This window comes from Delphinapterus leucas, chromosome 8 (genome assembly GCF_059928025.1).
Source record: "Delphinapterus leucas isolate spDelLeu-1000000601 "Yukka" chromosome 8, BTC_Dleu_Yukka2, whole genome shotgun sequence".
Classification (NCBI taxonomy): Eukaryota; Metazoa; Chordata; class Mammalia; order Artiodactyla; family Monodontidae; genus Delphinapterus; species Delphinapterus leucas.
The window spans coordinates 61,606,867-61,627,543 of NC_143136.1; the positions used below are offsets into that span (position 1 = coordinate 61,606,867).

At 38.1% G+C, this 20,677-nt stretch overlaps 1 protein-coding gene and 1 pseudogene across 4 annotated transcripts in view; both read left to right on the top strand.

Moving 5' to 3' along the window:
* TLK1 (tousled like kinase 1) overlaps window positions 1–8,793 on the top strand; it is a 148,343-nt gene extending 139,550 nt beyond the window's left edge. For all 4 annotated transcript variants that reach the window (XM_089916685.1, XM_022570023.3, XM_089916686.1 and 1 more), the window contains 3 exons: window positions 944–1,055; window positions 2,506–2,613; window positions 7,534–8,793. In XM_089916685.1, the coding sequence (XP_089772811.1) occupies window positions 944–1,055; window positions 2,506–2,613; window positions 7,534–7,710 (397 nt within the window). In that variant the 3' untranslated portion in view covers window positions 7,711–8,793. The remainder of the gene's footprint in view (window positions 1–943; window positions 1,056–2,505; window positions 2,614–7,533) is intronic.
* Window positions 8,794–9,425: 632 nt separating this feature from the next.
* LOC111172958 (elongin-C pseudogene) lies at window positions 9,426–15,826 on the top strand (annotated as a pseudogene).
* Window positions 15,827–20,677: the final 4,851 nt, after the last annotated feature.

Genomic DNA, 20,677 nt, shown 5'->3' on the forward strand with positions numbered 1-20,677 from the left:
TGTTTGAAACTGTACAATGAATCAACGCTGTAATGGAGGTAACATCTGCCTGGAGGGAAGCAGAGAAGGCTTGTGAAAGTTGGGCGGGTCTTGAAGAAGAAAGGGTGGTCACTGTGTGAACTGGAGTAGTTAAGGAAGGCATAAGAGGTGGTCATATTCAGAACCATTGCGGGGAAGCACAGTGTAGGGAACCAAGTGAATCGGCTTTGCCTAACCAGTTTGAGGGGCTGGGGGTCAGGAGAAGAGATTTTGGAAATTTAAGTTGCTGCTAGATTAGGACAGGTCTCGTGTTACAAGCAAGAGATACAAGGTCTTGCCTGGGCAGTGAGTGAGGTTGAGGTTCTTTAAACAAAAGAACTGGCTGATCAGATGTGTATTTTAGGAAGAGGACTTCCTATAGTTTGAAGATTGGTGAAGGGGGGATAGGAGAGGATTTCTTCTATTAGTAGATACTTAGAACATTGTAATTTCTAATGATAATTTATCATTTCTGTAGATCATACACTACAGAAATGTATATAAGTTGACCCTTGAACAGTGCAGGGGCACCGATCCTCTGCACAGTCAAAAATCTGAGTATAGCTTGCAGTTGCCCTTCATATACGTGGTTCCTCCACATGCCCGAAATTCAACCAGTCAGGGATTGTGTAGTGCTGCAGTATTTACTATCGAAAAAAATCCTCATATAAGTGGACCCGTGCAGTTTGAACCCGTGTTGGAAAAGGGTCAACTGTATATTACACACTTTAACCACAAAGTCGTTTGTTTTGGCTCTAAAGTCAAATGATACAGGGATACAAATGCCTTAAAAGTTAGGACTTTAATCAGTGAAAATCACCTAAGGTTTTTGTATGGATAAAATGAGTGTAAGATTTTACATTTAGAAGGTTTTAAATTATAAATTGTTAATATCCTTTCCTTTTTTCCTCCCCCCAAAACCTAGGTATTTACCTCCTGAGTGTTTTGTAGTTGGAAAGGAACCACCGAAGATTTCCAACAAGGTTGATGTGTGGTCAGTCGGAGTCATCTTCTTTCAGTGTCTTTATGGTAGAAAAGTAAGTTGAAGTATAACAGATTCAGCTATATGGAGATAAGTTGAATTTTCCCCTTTTAAAGTTTCATTAACTTGAAGTCAATTTAGTCAAGAATTCCAAGAATGCAGACCTGGTTGAGGCAACAACAAAAAAACCCAAAATAACCGTTTATTTGGGGTTAGGAGCAGACTGGGAAGCAGAAATACATGAAAGCACTTGAATTGTGTTCCGCTGGACTACAAAAGCGGAGGAGGGTGCTTATAGGCAAAAAACTGCAAGCTTACACAAATTGTCAAGAATTAGGATTGGAGCTGGCGAGAAGTAAGGGTGCTTGTTAAGCAAAGATTGGGGTTTGAAATGATGACATAGTTGGGGGGGGGAACTTTGAAAGTACAAGGTTGCAGCTGGCGATTGCTAGCAGATAGATACGGTTTTGAAAACATCTAGTGGTTTCCTTTAGTTTGATACAGTTCAGAGAGTTCAGGTTTTCTCTGATGCAGGAATGGGTCTGAAACCACATCCACAATGGCCACCCAGCTCCATTTTGGATGCCTGAACCATAGTTACTCCATTTGATTTTTTACATGATCTTAAATATATTATCACTTCCTAAAATTTCCGTGGATCAGAATTATTTTAATGTCACAACAGCTTCTTTGGCCTGCTCTTTGCCTTTTTTTCTTTTAAGAAGAAGAAGTAACTAATCTGTTAACAGTGCTAACGTTTTTCTATTGCTAGGAATAAAGGAGTCAAAACTGTTCATGATCCTCCATTCTCTCCACTTCCTCACCTCCTCTACCCCATTCCCACTCCACACACACAGCTTGGCCTGAGCATGTTTCCTCCTGTGCTTCCTCAGGGAAACTCCATCAAACTTAGTACTAATTTTTCCCAAACCTCTCTTTACATTGAAGTCAGAACTGTAAGCTACCATAGGTATCCTTATCCCATTCAGTCCCTCCATCAGTGTGAAAAGAGAGATTCAGGGACTTGTCTGGGAACTCACTGCATGTTAGGACCAAACCCAGAGCTGATTCATTTAAGTTAGTGTGTCATACTCAAGGTATTTCACTCTTTGGACTTTTCACGGATGTTTCCACTACTTCTCCATCTCTTCTCTAATTATTCCACTACTTCTCCATCTCTTCTCTAATTAAACTTAAATTTTAAACATTCAGAATAAAATTAAAAATTTTTTTGTTTTTATTTTTATCTTAATTACTTATATGGCAATGGTATTATTTTCTGTTGCTTATGCACAATGTTTTGGCTATGCTAAGGATTGATCAGATGCTCTTCCTCAGCCTGCTATCAGTTATAACCTTGTTTCTATGAGAATGCATCCCAGCTTGCAAGTAACTGAGAGTAAGATTTTAAATCATTTGTATCTTGGGGATTCTCTGATAATATCTGTTTGTTTAAATATTTTGTGAGATAAATTTCTCAACATTGTATTTTTTTTTTTTTAAAGCCATTTGGTCACAATCAATCTCAACAAGACATTCTTCAAGAAAATACAATATTAAAAGCCACAGATGTCCAGTTCCCTGTAAAACCGGTTGTAAGCAGTGAAGCAAAGGTACTAAGTTTATGAAAATAAGCTTTGTGAAGTAAAGATTGCAGCCACAGGAAAAGCTGTCCAGTAGGGGCTGGTGATTTGCTCTGGAGAAGAGTTGCTTTAGGCCTTTGGTTGTGATAGTTTTTAAGGACCCAAATATGGTCTGTGATTCTTTTAAGAAGCCAGGCAAAGGAGAACATAATCTGCGATTACATTTACATAAAGTTTAAAACAAGCAGAACTCAATTATGGTGTTTAAAAGTCAGGATAGCTGTTACCCCAATGGATTGGGGGCATGAAGAGTCTTAGGAGTTCTGATAAAGTTCTTTTTCTTGATCTGTTTGCCAGTTACATAGATATATTCACTTTGTGCTGTACACTCTATGCTCAATAGGAAGAAAACACTAGGGCAAAAATGGCATCATACCCTTTGGCCAAACTAAATTGACAGTAAAGTGGAATGAGGGTGAAAGGAGTGTTTTACAGAAGAGAAATTCCAGAAAAAGAAGACTCCAGAATTTTGTAGGGAGAAATGCAGTATTCCACATTCAACACAGTTACAGGCATACCTCAGAGATATTGTGGGTTCGGTTCTGTACCACTGCAAATAAGGCGAATATTGCAATAAAGAAGTCACACATAGTTTTTGGTTTCCCGGTGCATATAAAAGTTATGTTTACATTATAATGTAGTCTGTTAAGTGTGCAGTAGCATTATGTCTTAAAAAAATAATGTACATACCTTAATTAAAAATACTTGCTTGCTAAAAACTGTTAACCATCCTCTGAGCCTTCAGCCAGTAGTCTTTTTGCTTGTGGAGGGTCTTGCCTTGCTGTTGACGGTTGCTGACTGAGCAGGGTGGTTGGCTGCTGAGGCAATTTCTTGGTCTCTTCCTTTCATGAACCATTTCTCTGTAGCATGCAGTGCTGTTTGAAAGTTCTACTGTGGGTAAAAAGCTTTCAAAATTGGAGTCAGTCCTCTTAAACCCTGCCACTGCTTTATGAACTAACTTTATGTAATATTCTAAATCCTTTGTTGTCATTTCAGCAATTAAGTTTGCAGTCTTACATGGGTGCAGTTCATGACCTCCCCCAAACAGTTACAATAGTAGCAGAAATCACTGATCACCATAACAAATATAATAGTGACATAACAAATATAATGGAAAGTTTGAAATATTGCTAGAATTACCAGATGTGACACAGAGACACAAAGTGAGCTGTTGGAAAAATGGTGCTGATAGATTTGCTCAATGTGGGGTTGCCACAAACATTCAATTTGTAAAAAAAAAAAAAAACGCAGTATTTGCAAAGTACAGTAGAACAAGGTGAGCCTGTGTTGGAAGTCCTAGCCAGAACAGTTAGGCAAGAAAAAGAAGCAAAAGGCATACAAATCAGAAAGGAAGAAGTAAAACTGTCACTATTTGCAGATAACATCATTTTATATATAAAAACCCTTAAGACACCACCAAAAAAGAACTAATCAACAAATTCAGTAAAGTTGTGGGATATGAAATCAATGCAACAAATTTTTATGTGTTTCTATATACTAATAATAAAAGAGCAGAAAGAGAAATTAACACAATCCCAGGGACTTCCCTGGTAGTCCAGTGGTTAGGACTTGGCGCTTTCACTGCTGGGGCCCAGGTTCGATCCCTGGTTGGGGTGCAGCCAAAGAGAAAACAAAACAATCCCATTTACAGTCGCATCAGAAAGAATAAAACTGTAAGACGTTGATGAAAGAAATTGAAGGCGGCACAAGTAAATGGAAACATATTCCATGTTCATGGATTGGAAGAATTAATGTTAAAATGTCCATACTACTAAAAGCAATCTACAGGTTCAGTGCAATCCCTATCAAAATTCCAACAGTATTTTTCACAGAAATAGAGCAAACAGTCCTAAAATTCATATAGAAACACGAAAGACCCAAATAGTCAAAGCCATCTTGAGAACAAAGCTGAAGGCCTCATGCTCCATGATTTCAAACTACATTTCAAAGCTATAGTATTCAAAACAAACAGTACGGTATGCTGTGGAACAACTAAGCCTGTGTGCCACAACTACTGAGCCTGTGCTCTAGAGCCCACGAGCCATAACTAGTGAAGCCTGCATGCCTAGAGCCTGTGCTCCACAACAAGAGAAGCCACCACAATGAGAAGACCGCACACCACAATGAAGAGTAGCCCCTGCTCGCCACAACTAGAGAAAGCCCGCATGCAGCAACAAAGACCCAACACAACCAAAAATAAATAAATAAATAAAATTGATTCTTTAAAAAAAAAAAACAACCATACGGTATTGGCATAAAAATACACAGATCAATGGAACATAATTGAGAGCCCTGAATAAACCCACACATGTATGGTCAATTTATGACAAAGAAGCCAAGAATATACAATGGGGAAAGGGTGGTCTCTTCAATAAATGGTGTTGGGAAAACTGGACAGCCACATAAACAAGGATGAAACTGGACCACTATCTTATGCCATACACAAAAAGTAACTCAAAATGGATGACAGTCTTGAACTTAAGATCATAAAACTCCTAAAAGAAAACATAGGTGGTAAGCTCCTTGACATAGGTCTTGGTGAGGAATTTTTGTATTTGACAACAAAAGCAAAGGCAACGAAGTAAAAGTAAACAAGTGGGACTGCATCAAATGAAAAATCTGCACAGCAAAGGAAACCATGAACAAAATGCTTACCAAATGGGAAAAGTATTTGGAAATCATACCTGATAAGGGATTAATATCCAAAATATATAAAGAAATCAAACAGTCCGATTAAAAACAGAGGATCTGTATAGGTTTTTTCCCAAGGAGGACCTACATATGGCCAACAGGTGCATGAAAAGATGCTCAACATCACTCATAATCAGGGAAATCCAAGTCAAAACCACAGTGAGATATCACCTCATACCTGTAGAATAGCTATTATCAAAAAGACAAGAAATGAATGTTGGCAAGGATGTGGAGACAAGGGAACCCGTGTGCACTATTGGTGGGATTGTGGATTGGTGCAGCCAATATGGAAAACAATGTGGAGGTTCTTTGGAAAATTAAAAATAGAACTACCATATGATCCAGCAGTTCTACTTTTGCGTATTTGAAGAAAACAAAAACATGAACTCAAAATGATATGTGCATCCCCATGATCATTGCAGCATTATTTACAATGCCCAAGACATGGAAGCAACCTTAGGTGTCCATCGTGGGATGAATGGATAAAGAAAATGTGGTGTGTGTGTGTATATATACATATATAAAATGGAATACTGTTCAGACATTAAACAAAAGGAAATCTTGCCATTATATGTCATGTCTTGTCATTATATGTCATATATAAGATTCTACATATGCCATTATATGTAGAATCTTAAAAAACAACAAACAGAAAAAAAACCAAGCTCACAGATACAGAGAAGAGAGGTGGGTGGGTGAGGGGTGGGCGAAATGGGTGAAGGGGGCCAAAAGGTACAAACTTCCAGTTATATAAGTCATGGGGATGTAGTGTACAGCCTGGGGATTATAGTTAATAATACTATATTGCATATTTGAAAGTCGCTAAGAGTAGATCTTAAAAGTTCTCATCACAAGAAAAACAATTTTGTAACTACGTATGGTAACAGATGTTAACTAGACAATTGTGGTGATCTTTTCACAATACAAATGTTGAATCATTATGTTGTATATCTGAAACTAATATGTCAGTTTTTTTTTTTAATTACCATATGATCCAGCATTTCTACTTCTAGGTAGATACCAAAAAAAGTGGAAGCAAGGACTCAGATATTTGTATACCAACATTCATAGCAGCAGTACTCACAGTAGTTAAAAGGTAGAAACAATCCAAATGTCAACCAAGAGATAAATGGGTAAACAAAATGTAGTATGTACATGCAGTGGAATATTATTCAGCCTTAAAAAGGAATGAGGCCCGTGAGCCATGGCCGCTGAGCCTGCCCGTCCGGAGCCTGTGCTCCGCAACGGGAGAGGCCACAACTGTGAGAGGCCCACATACTGCAAAAAAAAAAAAATGAAATTCTGATGCATGCTACAACATGAATGACTCAAACATCATGCTAAGTGAAAGACACAAAAGGACAAATAAATATTGTATGATTCCACTCATACAAGGTACCTAGAATAGCCAGATCATAAAGGAACACAAGTGGTTACCAAGGGCTGGAGGAAGGAGCAATGGGGAGATACTGTTCAATGGGTGCAGAATTTCAGTTTTAGATGATGAAAAAGCTCTGCGGATGTATAGTGGTGATGTTGTATAGCAATGTGAATGCACTTAATGTCCCTGAATTGTACACTCAAGGGTTAAAATGCTAATTTTTATGTTATGTATATTTTAATCTCAATAAAAATTAAGGAAAAAAAATGCAGCTTTCCAGCAATAAGTTTAAATGGTAGTAATAGTATTTAGATTGTAAAGTGAACTACTAGGAGGCTGTGAGTTGACAGTTGAATTTGGAGTGATAATTTTACTGCTACAATTGTTTTTAAATTTATTTTACTTATTTATTTTTGGCTGCGTTGGGTCTTTGTCGCTGCACGTGGGCTTTCTCTAGTGGTGGCAAATGGGGGCTACTCTTCATTGTGGAGCACAGGCTCTAGAGCGCAGGCTCAGTAGTTGTGGCTCTCAGGCTCTAGAGTACAGGCTCAGCAGTTGTGGCGCATGGGCTTAGTTGCTCCGCGGAATGTGGGATCTTCCCGGACCAGGGCTCGAACCCGTGTCCCCTGCATTGGCAGGCAGATTCTTAACCACTGCACCGCCAGGGAAGCCCTATTGCTACAATTTCTTAAAAAATTTGAATCCCCAGTGAAGTAAAATCTATTTATTGTCTTAAATGTGTCCATCATCTGTAGTATTTAGTTGATTGATATTTAGAAGAGGAAAAGATTTTAATTGATGACTTTTTTTTTTTTAAGGCCTTTATAAGACGCTGTTTGGCATACCGAAAAGAAGATAGGTTTGATGTGCACCAACTGGCAAATGACCCCTATCTTCTCCCACACATGAGAAGATCCAATTCTTCAGGAAACTTACACATGGTTGGACTGACAGCATCCCCTACACCCCCTTCTTCAAGCATAATTACTTACTGACTTTCCTCCAAAATTGGCATGATGTCTTTGAATTGCTTCCAGATGCATACTTGAGTTTGAGAGCTTTTGAGTGTTTTTGTTGTTTTCTTTTTTACACAGGATATGGTTGAGAACTGTTTGTGAACAGAAGTTCTTCATAGCATCGTTTGTATGAGAGTGGATCATGGGCAGTGAATAAATGTACACTTCTGACTGTAATCTTGAGCAGTGAAGGGTGACTGCCTGTTGCACAGAAACAGGAATACCATGTTAAGATAAAAGAAGGGGAACACTGTAAATAACGTTTATAATACTTAAATACATTTGGTTGTTACTAGAGAGTTCTAATATGAAGGGTGGTTTTTCATTATTTAAAAACACATGGAAAAAAATATGAGACATATTTCTAACACAGGAACTATCTAGTGCCTGGATACATTCTTCAGCATTCAGCAGTTTATCTGCTGCAACCAAAGTAAGAACTGAATGACAGTGACAGTTGTGTTTTATAGTAATAGAATGTGAGAGTTAGACTCTTTGGACAAAGTTATTAGACTTTTGTCATTTGCCTATTCTGGCTTTTACCAAGTTGTACCTCGAAATCACATGTCCGCTTTTTTCACTGGTCATGTTAAAGGGAGAACTATTCCTAGATACATTACACCTTTGACAAAGTGAGCTGCTTGTTTTGAAATCAGCTGAAGTCCCTAAATTATAGTATCTCCAGTGTTCTCAACATGTTAGAATTGTTAACAGGTGTTTTTCTTTTGTTACCAGGCCTTGTTCATTCAAACAAGTGACAATACGTAACCAAATGCAGACCAGTTCTATGCAGGATAATGATAAATTCCCTTCTAGCTCTATTGTAAATTGTGTACAGATGTCGTATTTCAATTACCGAGTTTCAGCAGCTTATTCTTGTACAAATGTTTAAAAAATGCCTTTTCTAATTGGATATTGTATTTTTTTTAAGTCTTCTTGAAGGCGCTTTAATTGCTGCTAAATGATGTTGCTTCTTTGCTAAAAAAATCAAATGACCTCCTTAAAGGTGCAAGTTGACTGTACATTATAGAGAGATTATTAAAAGCAGGCATTTATTAACAATCAAGGCATGTAAAAATGATCCGTGTTGGACATAAAGAGCTCTCGAAATCAGTTTCTTGGTTTCTAGGGCTGTGGAGCACATATATACTAGATTTATAAATTGTTCATGGTAATCCTACATTTCTAGAAAGTTCTTATCAGCAAGGTGGGATGATGGTCCCTTAAACGAGTTTCTTGTGGTTTGTACAGATTTGTTAAAATGTGAACATTTTCTAACTGCCTTGTATGGTAGAAACCATTATTTTTCAGGATGCTGTATGTCACTCCTCTAAGAAACTTCCTTATCATCACATTCATAATGCTGATACTTACATGTGAATTGTCCATGTTGCCGAAAAAGGAGGCTATGCTTACCACAGATTCCCCTTAATATTGTACAGTTAAACCATGGCTCTTTGTTCTTTCATTGTACATAGACACATTGTCTCTTTAAGATGCTGCTGAAATTGTAGAGAATGTAGCCAAAACAGTAATAAACAATGACAGTTAAAATTTAAAGACTATGAAGTTACATTTGAAGGGAGCTTTCAAGATTTAGGACATTGACTGACTTGGCTCCTTAAGAATTAACTGAATAAATTCTTGAAGTATACTTCAGGATAAGTATGAAGCGTTTCAAGCTGTTAAAGTATACCTAATAACCATTATCAAAGCTAATCCTGGGTAAGTAACACTTAGCCATATCGGGAATGGTTTAAGGGCTATACCTGTTCCTCTGTAGATGAAGATAGAAATCCTATTAAAAAAAATATTGATGTGGTAATGGAATGTAGCATCAATTGAGTGCTTTAGGTACTGTCGGCCAATTTTTCAATTTCGTTTGAGTGAGTTTTCATCTTTCTGAATCCTAAAACACTATGTTCATATAGTAACAGTTATTTGAAGTCCTGAATTAAAAGAAAATAATCAGTTTGTTTAAAATTTTGGTGAGATATTTAAGTGGGTGTGTACATCTAACATGAGATTGAAGACGTGGTACAGACCTAGATCACTGGTCTTGACCACACTCTTCTCAAATGAATGAAAGTGACTGCTATTGTCAAAATGCGGAAAAGGAGGAAAACAAGCCATAAAATAAAAGTGCTTCCCTGGGCTTAGGTAATCATCTGTCTAGAGTCCAAGATGTATAGGCAGTAAATGAGTTTAGAGACCATCTATTCCTCCTCAAGTTTTTCCAAAGAAATGATACAGATTTGGGGTAGTATGCCCATATCTCAGCAAGTACAAGATAGCTCTAATTGAGCCAGAGTGAGTACTGCTACCTTCACCTGGGAAACTGGGATTTGTCACTAAGTAGTTTCAGTCACTCTGGTAATCTTTGGCTCTAACATCTTGAAGCTTACATTATTTTTTGGTCTCCTGAATTCTGTCCTCAGAATTAAAGTATTTCCTATATGCCTAAGACAGTAGCCAAGGTCTTCTCCCTTTAAGCACTGCAAGGTAAATGTACAGTTTTTTGCATAGAATTTGAAATCTTTGTTTGGTATGAATTAGCTTTAGTGCATGCATGTTGAGAGGAAGTAAGTGTAGAAACCACCCTAATTTATTAAGTCTGGAGTTGGGTAGATATCTGGTTGTTTTTCAGAAATAAAGTTTCAAGTCTATTTTTTACTTGCTGCCATCCCCTGCTCCTTAAAAATAATTTTCAATTTAAATAGTACATAAAATGTGAACAGATACTTCTACAAATACCTCATTACATGAAACCAAAATGGTAGAATTTCAGTGAAACAAATTTAAAGAGTATATTGTGTTTTGCTGTTGATCGTTGCTTATTAAATGCAATAATGCTGATTACCATCAGACGTTATTAGCTGTGTTTTGCAGTGGTAGTGCAGACGGTCCAGTCCTATTAGATTGTGAGTTTACTCTTAGAATTTACATTACCGTTTGATTTGTGTGAAAAAGACAGCCTTACTCTTAGTCCTTTAAAATCACATTGGCACGTCTTACTCTAATCCCACTTTAAATTTTGACATGTTATCTGATCATTTTCCTCCCAAGCTTAATCTGTTTCAAAAAGTGTTTTAGCACCTAGTTTTTAAATAAAATTGTTAGAATTCTAGTTCTTGGATTTCAGGAATTCTGTAACAGTTTTAGAATTTCTATAACTTATCTGGTGATCTGAATTACAACATACACATCTCCATTTACCTTCCCCTGCTTTCATTTCCCTCCTTTTTTTTCTGTTTTTGAGGATTTTTCTCCCTGGGAATTCTTGGATTTTTGAATGGGAAAGATTTGAGTAAATGTATATAAACTAAATTCAAAACGATTGCATAGAGCCAGAGGAGAACTTAGAAGAGTCATCTTTCATTAGGATCAAAACGCATAGTTTTCACCTGGAAATCCTCACTCATTTAAAATACTAGAGATGTAGGTTACCTACATACCTATGACTGTTTTTAAAAAGGCAGTAATAATAATACTGGTTAAGAATTCATATCTTCGAACCAGATTCTTTGGGCTTAAATGTTGACTGCCATTTCCTACCTGTGTTTCAGGTTCCTCATCTGAAAATGAAGATAACAGTGCGACCATACAGAGTGGTTGCAAGGAGTAAATGAGCTCACATACATAAAACCCAGCACATTGTAATACCACGTATATAAAGCTGCTATTTTTTTTTTTTTTTTTTTTTTTGCGGTACAGGGGCCTCTCATTGTTGTGGCCTCTCCCGTTGCGGAGCACAGGCTCCGGACGCGCAGGCTCAGCGGCCATGGCTCACGGGCCCAGCCGCTCCGCGGCACGTGGGATCCTCCCGGACCGGAGCACGAACCCGTGTCCCCTGCATCGGCAGGCGGACTCCCAACCACTGCGCCACCAGGGAAGCCCTATTCTTTTTTAAGACTCAAAAATTGTTCTATTGCTTTTATCCTACATATAAGATGCAGTCTACTTTGCTTCCTGTGATAAATTTTCCTTTAAGAAAGTTTTACAATACTTTATTCATTTCAAATGATGATTAGATTACCTGAAAAGGGAAGGTGGTGGGGTGCAGCAACAAGAAAAAGTAACTCTGTCTCAACTGTAATTACCCAAAGGATCATACCCTAACCATGTAGGCTACTTCATCAGAGGAAATTCTACCGTACATCCTAGGGTTTTCCTTGATAGTAGCAACCATTTGATGTAGGATAGGTGGTATTATCCCAGTTTTTTCACAGAGGGGGAAACAGTTGGAGAAAAATAACTTGGTAAGACCACATAACTAATAAATGACATCAGAACTAAAGCCTGGCTTTTGGAGTCCTAGAGCCAGGTTCTTAACCATGCTAACATTTCGCTTGCCTCTTTATTATAAAACTTGTTTACCGTGTTAAATTATCATGATTCTTCAAAATGACAAAAATGAACAGAAACGTAACTGTCACCATAAAAGAGCAAATATAAAGAATTCTTCAACTGTTAGATCAGGAGTGCCATCTGAGCTGTGCCTTGATGGCTGGCTGTGATGTCAGAGAAGGGCTTCTGTCCAGATTCATTCTAGGCAAGGCAGAGAGTGGGTCACAGACCTTGCCTGTTCTCACACTTGTTTTTCATTGCATTTTTAATTTAAGTCAACGATCAGATTAGGTTCTGCTTAACTTGCAGGGATCAGTTAGTTCACCTTTCTCCTCCTCAGCCCACTTTCATGAGCATAGAAGGTATATTCTTACTCTCCCTGCAATGGTACTGGTTGGTCTCTAATAAATCTGGAAAACTGACTCTATTAAGTCAAAAACTTGAGAAAGTCTTATAAATCTAATGGAATTACCCATGTGTGGTGCTCCAGTGCCAAGATCACAAATGAGTAATCCTGACTTTATCAAGTGACTCTCACTTTGATTTTTAAAAGTCTGTTTGTAATTAAATTTTTCTATAAATATGTGTTCCATTTTCATCTGAAGAGCTTAGGCTGTTCCCGTAACCAAACACCTAAGCTAAGCAGTATACGTGCTTGACCAGCACCCCACTGTTCTTGGTGGAGTATATGGTATATTTGGTTTAAATACCATTGATATGGTCAGAGGATGAGGATTTTTTTCTAGGATGGGACAAACTTACTAAAATTACCTGATCTAAAGAATGAGTATGGCTGGTTTATGTCATTCATATCAATCCTATTTCACCTCTTTATGTCTGCTAATGACCAAATTCATAACTTCCTTTTAAGGAGGTATTCAGAAGAGTGAAAAGTGGGGAAAGTCTGGGTTTTGAAGTCTGACTTGACTTTGCACCTGGCTTTGCTATTTAATAATTGGATGACCTTAGAGAAGTCACTGACTAACCTCTCTCGGCTTACCTTCCACATCTGTAAAGTGTATATATTAATAGTACTTGCGGGCAGGCAGCTGGGTGGGTGTGTGTGGGGGGGTGCTGGTGTAGGGACTGTGGCAGTGCGCGGGGACGCGGTACAGTGGCTGCAGGGCTGCAGAGAAGCTACTAAAGTTCCTGTGGACGCAAAGTAGAATTTCGTAAGAACATAATGGATGGAGAAGTGAAAACCTATGGTGGCTGTGAGGGCTCTGCTCTGATGCCATGTATGTCAAATTGATATCTTCGGATGGTCATGAATTTATTATAGAAAGAGAACATGCGCTAACATCAGGACAAAAAAGGCATGTTGAGTGGCCCAGGTCAGTTTGCTGAGAACGAAACTAATGAAGTCAATTTTAGCGAGATCCCTTCACATGTGCTATCAAAAGTATGCATGTATTTTACCTACAAGGTTCGCTACACTAACAGCTCCATGGAGATTCCTGAATTTCCAATTGCACCTGAAATTGCACTGGAACGGCTGATGGCTGCAAACTTCCTAGATTTGTTAAATAAAATAAATTATAATAAACTGTTAACTTTTTTCAGTATTTAATACCTGTAGTTAGTAGTTTTTTCGTATATAGCATGTTGCCTGTGTGCAATTGAACTTTAAAGTTCGTTGCAAAGCAGATTACCTTCTGTTCTTTTGCATAGCAATCAGAGTTGAAATTTGTTTGCTACATCAACAAATTAAGGACATTTTTACAAACTGAGAAATAAATATGCCAGTTCATAGGTGTTTTTGCCTTATCCTTTGGATGTGATTTTTTAAATTAGAACAGTGGTGATATAGTAAATGCTGAAATTTAGGCATAAATTCAACACGTTCTACAGGTAAATAATGGGGCTACGTGTTTTTAGTGTTGTTTTAAAAACCTATCCTGATCTTAATAGCTGTCATTAGCATTACTAGACTTATGCAACTGCATATAATTGCATTATAAACAAATTTATAACTTAGCCAAAATATTGATTTTTATAACTGTCAAAGACAAGAGAGTTGAAATTTCTTATGTGTCTTTTGATAAACTGCAGTATTGTTTAAGTGTATCTTGTCTTTTTGTTTATTGCTACAATTTAAGAACTTTATTTAAAATCAATTTTGGAAGATTACTAGGTACAGCTTTTGGAGCAGAGACTTTTTTAACTGTAGCCACATGGTCAACAAGTAAACTACATGACTTTAGTTTCATGTGCATTTTGCATTTTGGCCAATCCATTGACTATAATGTCTCCTTTGCAATATTCATTCTTACACAGTCCCTTGTGATTACACTTCTCATTATTTAAATATGTTTTAAAAGACTCACTGTGAACTTCATCTAGATCCTAAGAGCAAGACTTCTGACAATTCCAGTCTTCCTCCAATCAACTGAAATGTTATAAAATATGAAAAACGTGGAGCGATGCAGTACAAATCTAGTAATGCACTTTGATATAGTATATTAATTATCTTCTATTAACGTATGTCCCACTAGACATGGTATCCATAATGTGGGTCTTCTGAACTCAAACTTATAAAACAGGTCATTCAGCTTTTACGCTAAGACAAAAAAAATTTTGAAGAACTATAATAGAGCGTCTCTGCCTAGTCGTGGAAAAAGAAGCACTAGAGTTGGGGTTATTATTGTCTCTATCTTAGTAGTAAAACAAAGCTGTTATTATAGGGTCTATAAATTTAAGTCTTCAGCTTACTTCTCTAAGACTGGTTCAGTATGGACCAGTTTTTCTGGAACCTGCAAAATCCATAAACAACCAAGATAGATAAAAGTAATTTTTCCTCTTAGAAGACCTAACATTGTTATTGAAAGCAATTAAATATAAATGTTAATTGCATATATTTTAGTAACATCTTAAGACATACTGTTACATATTTTAGTATAGAATTATCAAGTACAAGATTTATATTCTGGGGACTTCCCTGGTGGCGCAGTCGTTGAGAATCTGCCTGCCAATGCAGGGGACATGGGTTCGAGCCCTGGTCTGGGAAGATCCCACATGCCGCAGAGCAACTGGGCCCGTGAGCCACAATTACTGAGCCTGCGCGTCTGGAACCTGTGCTCCGCAACAAGAGAGGCCGCGATAGTGAGAGGCCCGCGCACTGTGATGGAAGAGTGGCCCCCGCTTGCCGCAACTAGAGAAAGCCCTCGCACAGAAACGAAGACCCAACACAGCCATAAATAATAAATAAATAAACAAAATTTTAAAAAAATTCAGGGCTTCCCTGGTGGCGCAGTGGTTGAGAGTCTGCCTGCCGATGCAGGGGACACAGGTTCGTGTCCTGGTCCGGGAGGATCCCACATGCCACGGAAAGGCTAGGCCCGTGAGCCATGGCCAGTGAGCCTGCGCGTCTGGAGCTTGAGCTCCGCAACGGGAGAGGCCACAACAGTGAGAGGCCCGCGTACCGAAAAAAAAAAAAATTCTGCTACTTGGTGACAAATAATGCCGATTATAAACCTAAGTGGTGATCTTAAAGGTCAAGGTGATAGCTAGAATACAGTTTAACTTTGATCCATTTTAGTAGGTTACTTTATATGTTAGGTCCAGAAGTTACCTGAAGTTCAAAATATTGAAATAGAACTGAAAGATTAGGAAAAACTGTATTTCTTGTGGCACATGATACTTGCATGTTAATAAAGACTATTGACTGAAAAAAAAAAATAGTATCTGCCTTTCAGGCACCTAGCACTAAAAGTGGGTTCAGAAGTTCCTCCAACTAATATGGCATGAGCTCTGACCAGTCAGAACAAATGCTGGCCATAGTGCAGAAGAGAGGGTCAAGAGTAATTGTGGGACACTCTGAGGAAGGGATGGGACCAGTTGGGGTAGGAACTCGGGAGACTCCAAGCAGCAGCCATTTATCAATCAATGTGGAGATGTTTCTGTATTTTAACTCATATCTGCATAATTGCTTAGTATGAGCCCTGCCTGTCATCAGTGACGTAAGGTAGACTCCATAAATGACTCCCTTCACTCCAGCACATGCAGCTATTTCGGAAGTTTACACAACTAATGACGTGCACATCCAAGGCACATGACTATTTTGGGTTGGAGACCTAACTGGTCTCTGTTTCCAGAACTATTTTTTCTTCACTTTAGAAATGCTATTTGGATCTCAAGATTGTTTCTGTTCAAGCCACCATGAGTATTAAATATCATCATGGTGGTTGCTGGACTGATGAAAAAAAATTAATGTTTCTTTTTGACAAGTTAGACTTCATCAGTAGGAATGTTTTAGAATTTTATTCCTGTGAGCTTCCTTCCCAGAGGTATGGAATATATCCACACATAGTTATTAGTAAAAAACTTTTTCCCTGATAGTAACCACAAAGCAAAAATCTACAGTAGATACACAAAAGATGAAAGAATTTAAGCACACCACTACAGAAAAAGCATAAATGAAGAGAACAAGAAGAAAGGAACAAAGGAACTACAAAACAGGAAACAATTAACAAAATGGCAATAAGTACATACCTATCAATACTTACTTTAAATGTATATGGACTAAATTCTCCAATCAAAAGATAAGAGTGGCTGAATAGGTAAAAAGGCAAGACCCATGCAGATGTAAGGACACACACAGACTGAAAGTGAAGGGATGAAAATAGATATTCATGCAAATGGAAACCAAAAGCTGGAGTAGCTATACTTGTATCAGACAAAATAGACTTTGAGACAAAGAAAGTCATAAGAGATAAAGAAGGGCATTATATAATGATAAAGGGATCAATTCATAAACAGGATATAACATTTGCAAATATTTCTACACCTAACAGAAGCATATAAGTATATAAAGCAAATATTAACAGATGTAAAGGGAGAAATAGTAATACAATAACAGTGGGGGACTTTAATATTCACCTTCGTGAATGGATACATCATCCAGACAGAAAATAAGGAAACATCAGCCTTAAATGACACAGTGGGCCAGATGGACTTAACAGACTTGAACAACATGGGTTGGGGCAGCAACCCCCCATGCAGTCAAATTCATGTATAACTTTTGACTCCTCCAAAACTAATAGCCTAGTATTGGCCAGAAACCTTGCTGATAACACAATCGATCAACACATTTTGTATGCTATATGTATTATATACTGTATTCCTAAAATAAAGCTAGAGAAAAGAAATGTTAAGAAAATGATAAGGAAGAGAAAATACATTTACAGTACTGTACTTGTTGATACCGTAAGTTTACATTGTTTACAAGATGAATCATCTGTCAGTAAAATATTGTCTTATACAAAACACTGCAGATATATGTATTATTAACACTAGACATCAAAAATGAAAAAATTCATATTTATTTACAGGTATAACAATTCATGCATTGATAATGAAGAAGCAGTAATATGATTGTTTTATGGTAGTCTTGTGTAATCCATAGGAATACATCACAGTATCCTAGCCTACACACTAATGAATGAATCACTGAAAATTTTATGGCACAAAGTATCAGTCGTACTCATAATATAGTATTGGAAACACTGTTACACATTTAAAAAAAAATGTATCTGTGAAGATAGATTGATACTCAGTTTTCTCTAATTACGAGAGAGAGGCATACTGTATGGTAATATAATTCTTTGAAAGCAAAGTTATAAAACAGTAAGAAAACTAACACATTATTAGTTTCATATTAAATATCACTCACCTTATGTCTATGTAAGGATAGACTATCCACTTCAATACAAGTCTTGTGCACAATGTTCTACACATATATTTTCATATATTTATTGAAAAAAAATCTATGTATAAGTGCCCCCACACAACTCAAACCCATGTTGTTCAAGAGTCAACTGTATATAGAACATTCTATCCAAAAGCAGCTAAATACACATTCTTCTCAAGTTGCACATGCAACATTCTCCAGGATAGATCATATGTTAGGCCACAAAACAAGTCTTAATAAATGTCAGATTGAAATCATATCAAGAATCTTTTCCATCCACAATGGCTTGAAACTAGAAACCAATTACAAGAAGAAAACTGGAAAATTCACAAGTATGTGGAGATTAAACAACATACTACTGAACAACCAATGAGTCAAAGAATAACTCAAAATAAATTTTAAAATACCTTGAGACAAACGAAAATGGAAATGCAACATAGCAAAACTTAAGAGATGCATCAAAAGCTGTTCTAAGAGAGGTTCATAGTGATAAATGCCTATCTTAAGAAACAAGAAAAATTTCAAATCACAATCTTACTTTACACTTCAAGCAAAAGAAGAACAAACAAAACCCAAAGTTAGAAGAAAGGAAATTATGAAATCAGCAGAAATAAAACAGGGGCTTAAAAAAACAATAGAAAACATGAAACTAAGCTGGTTCTTTGAAAAGATAAACAAAAATTGACAAAACTTTAGCTAGACTAACCAACAAAAAAGAGGACTCAAAATCAGAAATGAAAAAGATGTTACAACTGATACCAAAGAAATACAAAGGATCATAGAGACTGCTATGAATAATTATACATCAACAAATTTGACAACCTAAAGGATAAATTCCTAGTAACATACAACCTACCAAGACTGATTTGTGAAGAAACAGAAAATCTGAACACACCAATTACTAATAAGGAGATTGAATCGGTAATCAAAAACCTCCCAACGTGGGCTTCCCTGGTGGCGCAGTGGTTGAGAGTCCGCCTGCCGATTCAGGGGACACGTGTTCGTGCCCCGGTCCGGGAGGATCCCACATGCCGCAGAGCGGCTGGGCCTGTGAGCCATGGCCGCTGAGCCTGTGCATCCAGAGCCTGTGCTCTGCAGCGGGAGAGGCCACAGCAGTGAGAGGCCAGCGTACCGCCAAAAAAACAAAACAAACAAACAAAAAAACCCTCCCAACAAACAAAAGTCCAGGAACAGATGGCTTTACTGCTGAATTCTACCAAACATTAAACAATACACACCAATTCTTCTTAAGCTCATCCAAAAAAATAGACAGAAAAGGAGAGAACACTTCCAAACTCATTTTACAAGGCTAACATGACCCCGACACCAAAACCAGACAAGGATGACACCAGAAAAGATAATTACAAGGAAATATCCCTAATGTACATAAATGTGAAAATCCTCAACAAAATATTAGCCTACCTAATTCAACAATGCATTAAAAAAAACCATGCACCGTGACTGAATAAGTGGGATTTACTCCAGGAATGGAAGGAGTAAATCATCTGCAATTCAATATAATACGCTGCATTAACAAAGTGAATAAAAATCTTATGATCAAAGGTATTTCTAAATGGGCTTAGGAGATTAGCATGCTTCATTTCCAGAATATTTCTGCAGTGATTCAGGAGCTGGAGACAAGATGGCAGAGTAGAAGTACTTGAGCTCACCTCCTCTCACAAAAACACCAGAATCACAACTAACTGCTGAAGAACCATCAACAAAAAAAGACTTGAATCTACCAAAAAAAAAAAAAAAGACATTCTACACCCAAAGACAAAGAAGAAGCCACAACAAGGTGATAGGAGGGGTGCTGTCATGATCTAATCCAATTCCACACCTGCCAGGTGGGCAACCCACAAACTGGAAAGTAATTATATTGCAGAGGATCTCCCATAGGAATGAGAGTTCTAAGCCCCATAGCAGGCTCCCCAGCCTGGCGGGTCTGGCATTGGGAGGAGGAGCCCCCAGAGCTGGTTTTGAAGGCCAGTGGGGCTTGAGTGCCAGAGCTCCACAAGGCTGGGGGAAACAGATACTCCACTCCTGGAGAGTGCACACAAGTTTTTATGTGCACTGGGACCCAGGGCAAAGCAGTCACTCCATAGGAGCTGGGGCCACACCTCCCTGAGAGGTGTGGAGGGTCTCCCGGGGAGGCAGGGGCTGGCTGTGGCTCACTGTAGGGACAAGGACACTAGCAGACACCCCAGGGAATACCCATCAGCATAAGCTCTCCCGGGGGTTGCCATTTTGGCACCAACACCCGACCCTACCCAACAGCCTGCAGGCTCCAGTGCTGGGATGCCTCAGCATCCCAGGGTGGGAACACAGCCAATGCCCATCAGCAGACAGGCTGCCTAAAGTCACCCTGAGCCAAAATCCACCTATAAACACACTCCTTGACATGGCCCTGCCCACCAGAGGGATAAGACCCAGCTTTAGCCACCAGTGGGCAGGCACCAGTCCCTTCCACCAGGAGGCCTACACAAGCCCCTAGACCAACCTCACACACCTGGGGGCAGACACCAGAACCAAGAAGAATTACTATCCTGCAGGCTGAGGAATGGAGACCACAAACACAGAAAGTTAAACAGAATGATATATGTTCCAGATGAAGGAACAAGATAAAACCCCAGAAGCACAACTAAGTGAAGCGGAGACAGGCAATCTACCTGAAAAAGAATTCAGAGTAACGACAGTAAAGATGATCCAAGATCGTCAAAAAAGAATGGAGGCACAGACCTAGAGAATCCAAGAAATGTTTAATAAAGAGCTAGAAGTTTTAAGGAACAAACAGAAATAAACAATACAATAACTGAAATGAAAAATACACTAGAATGAATCAATAGCAGAATAAATGAGACAGAACGAATAAGTGAGCTGGAAGAAAGACTGGTGGAAATCACTGCCAGG